At 47.3% G+C, this 2,337-nt stretch overlaps 1 protein-coding gene across 1 annotated transcript; it reads right to left on the reverse strand.

The window, feature by feature from the left end:
- Positions 1-227: 227 nt before the first annotated feature.
- LOC123826559 (histone H2A type 3) lies at positions 228-1,463 on the reverse strand. Its single transcript, XM_045850537.1, has one exon. It carries the CDS (start codon positions 1,418-1,420, stop codon positions 1,028-1,030), a length of 393 nt encoding a protein of 130 aa, XP_045706493.1. The 5' UTR covers positions 1,421-1,463; the 3' UTR covers positions 228-1,027.
- Between the last annotated feature and the right edge of the window lie 874 nt (positions 1,464-2,337).

Genomic DNA, 2,337 nt, shown 5'->3' on the forward strand with positions numbered 1-2,337 from the left:
TTTCTGAAGTGTTTTACCACAGTACTTATTGTTATAATGAAAAAAATTGATAACAGTGAGGATAATGACAGGAATAACTAACACTTACAAAGCCCTTATTTTGCACCAGGAATTATTTTTTTAGGGAATTATCATGTGTTATCTCATTTATTCCCTTATTTCCCATGAGGTAGGTGCTATTAACATTCCCATTTCTCAGCTGACTTTCGAAAGCATCTCTCCAACTTTGCTTTGTAACAGAATGTAGAGCTTGTGAACAGGCAACTTCTGAAATACCCACGCAGACATTACACAGTCTGATCCTTACAATATTCTTTAAACTCACTAAACTCACAAACCTAGTTTCTTATCTGGTTCAATGTACAAATTATTTTATTATGATGTTAACTAACAATTCGAGAGGTTCTTTGAACAACTCAATTTTAACAACTTAATTTCCTTCATTTCGTTACTGTTAAGTTCCCTTGAACTTTATATCACCTTTAAAAATGCCTTTTAAATACTGAAAACACCTGTAGTAAAATAAGTTCTTCCCCAGACTTTAGAATTCCCAGCCCAATAAATTCTATCATAATCCCGATGGACCTTAAAAACTGCCATTTCAACTCACTGAAGCACTCATACATTTTAAGTGGGAACCAGTTTACTTATCAGAACCGGAAATGGCAAATTCTGAAGATAACAAACTTTTCATACAGGCCAATCTACCCGGGTGTCCCTAGGATAATGACACAGTCCGTATTTGGCGTCTAAATGTGACCGAGCGAGACTGTGGAGACTAAACACTGGTAATAATAACACAGGTACCTTCAGGGTGAGAGAGATTTAAATCCCAGGAGGGGGTTGGTGGCAAGATTTGAGAGCATGGCGGTCACACGTCAGGTGAGCACCCCCTGCAGTAGAGCACCGAGCGCGCCACGCTGAGGCCCGGTGAGGCTCTTTCCGGGAAGCTGAGTGGCTCTGGAGAAAGCCTTTGGCGTCAGGGGACTCCCAGGGCGCAAGGCAGTTCCTGCCGGCCTCCACGGCTTCACTTGCTCTTGGCCTTGTGGTGGCTCTCGGTCTTCTTCGGCAGTAGCACGGCTTGGATGTTGGGTAGGACGCCACCCTGAGCGATGGTCACGCGGCCCAGCAGCTTGTTGAGCTCCTCATCATTTCGGATGGCCAGCTGCAGATGGCGCGGGATAATACGCGTCTTCTTGTTATCTCGGGCCGCGTTGCCCGCCAGCTCCAGGATTTCGGCAGTCAGGTACTCCAGCACCGCCGCCAGGTACACGGGCGCGCCGGCGCCTACGCGCTCGGAGTAGTTGCCTTTGCGAAGCAGGCGGTGCACACGGCCTACGGGAAACTGTAGCCCGGCGCGCGAAGAGCGGGACTTGGCCTTGGCTCGCACCTTGCCCCCCTGCTTGCCGCGGCCGGACATATCCGTAAATCGAGCCAAGACAAAGAAGAAGAACGGAGAAGCAAAACCCGAAATAGAGGCTGCTAGACCTAGCAAGCCCTTATATATAGTCCGGAGGTAGGTGAGATGGAGCCGTCCAATTGGATGGCGTCTACAGCCAATCAGAAGAAGAAGTCACCATCCCTTAATTTGCATGTGTCTTTTCCAGTGATGATGTTAGGGAGTGTTTGACCCTACCAGAAACTAGAAACTGTGTCCTTGATTTGAATATACGACATATAAATAGAGTTGTTCCATTTACAGACTATTGGTAGAGACACTTAATCATTCTTTGTCCCTTGAAATCTGGCCCTGAGACCCAGTAGGTAGTCCCCAAGTTGCAAAAGAATGCAAGAAGCGCACACAAGCACGGCGGTAAAGAGAGCTACTCCGTGTATAGGTAAAATTTGTTGAAGCAGGTGCATCCCGGCACCAGCATCCTGTCCAAATCCGTGGGCATCATGAACTCCTTTCTCAAAGATATCTGTGAGCGTGTGAAGCATCCCACCTGGAGCAATACAACAAATTGTGGAGCGTTCCATGCTGCTGCCAGAGCCACTACCATAATTGAGAAAGGGTTTCGAACATGGTGAAGGGTTGTTATGTAAATGCAATGCATCTTTGTGTCCTAGGGGTTCCCTGGTTATTTACAGGGGCTCTGCTTCAGTCCTGTGCACGCGTGTTTGTATGTATGCACTTGCACGTGAATGCAAGAATCCAGAGGTCAGGATGCAAATCATAGCAAGGCAATCAAGGACCTCCCATTCCACCCTTGCCTCTGCCCAGGGAGATCAATGCATGGTCATGCAAAGCAGGACCATGGAGCTGGAACATTCTTTTAGTGCATCCCTGGTGCTTGCGCCCGGGGACTTATTCTACAGCTCTGTCTGTTTGCCTAT

Source organism: Phyllostomus hastatus, unplaced genomic scaffold (genome assembly GCF_019186645.2).
Source record: "Phyllostomus hastatus isolate PE091 unplaced genomic scaffold, TTU_PhHast_1.1 phas_contig_81, whole genome shotgun sequence".
Taxonomy (NCBI): domain Eukaryota; kingdom Metazoa; phylum Chordata; class Mammalia; order Chiroptera; family Phyllostomidae; genus Phyllostomus; species Phyllostomus hastatus.

Coding starts and splice junctions, on each gene's coding strand:
- LOC123826559 (XM_045850537.1), bottom strand. CDS start 1,420: ATGTCCGGCCGCGGCAAGCAGGGGGGCAAGGTGCGAGCCAAGGCCAAG.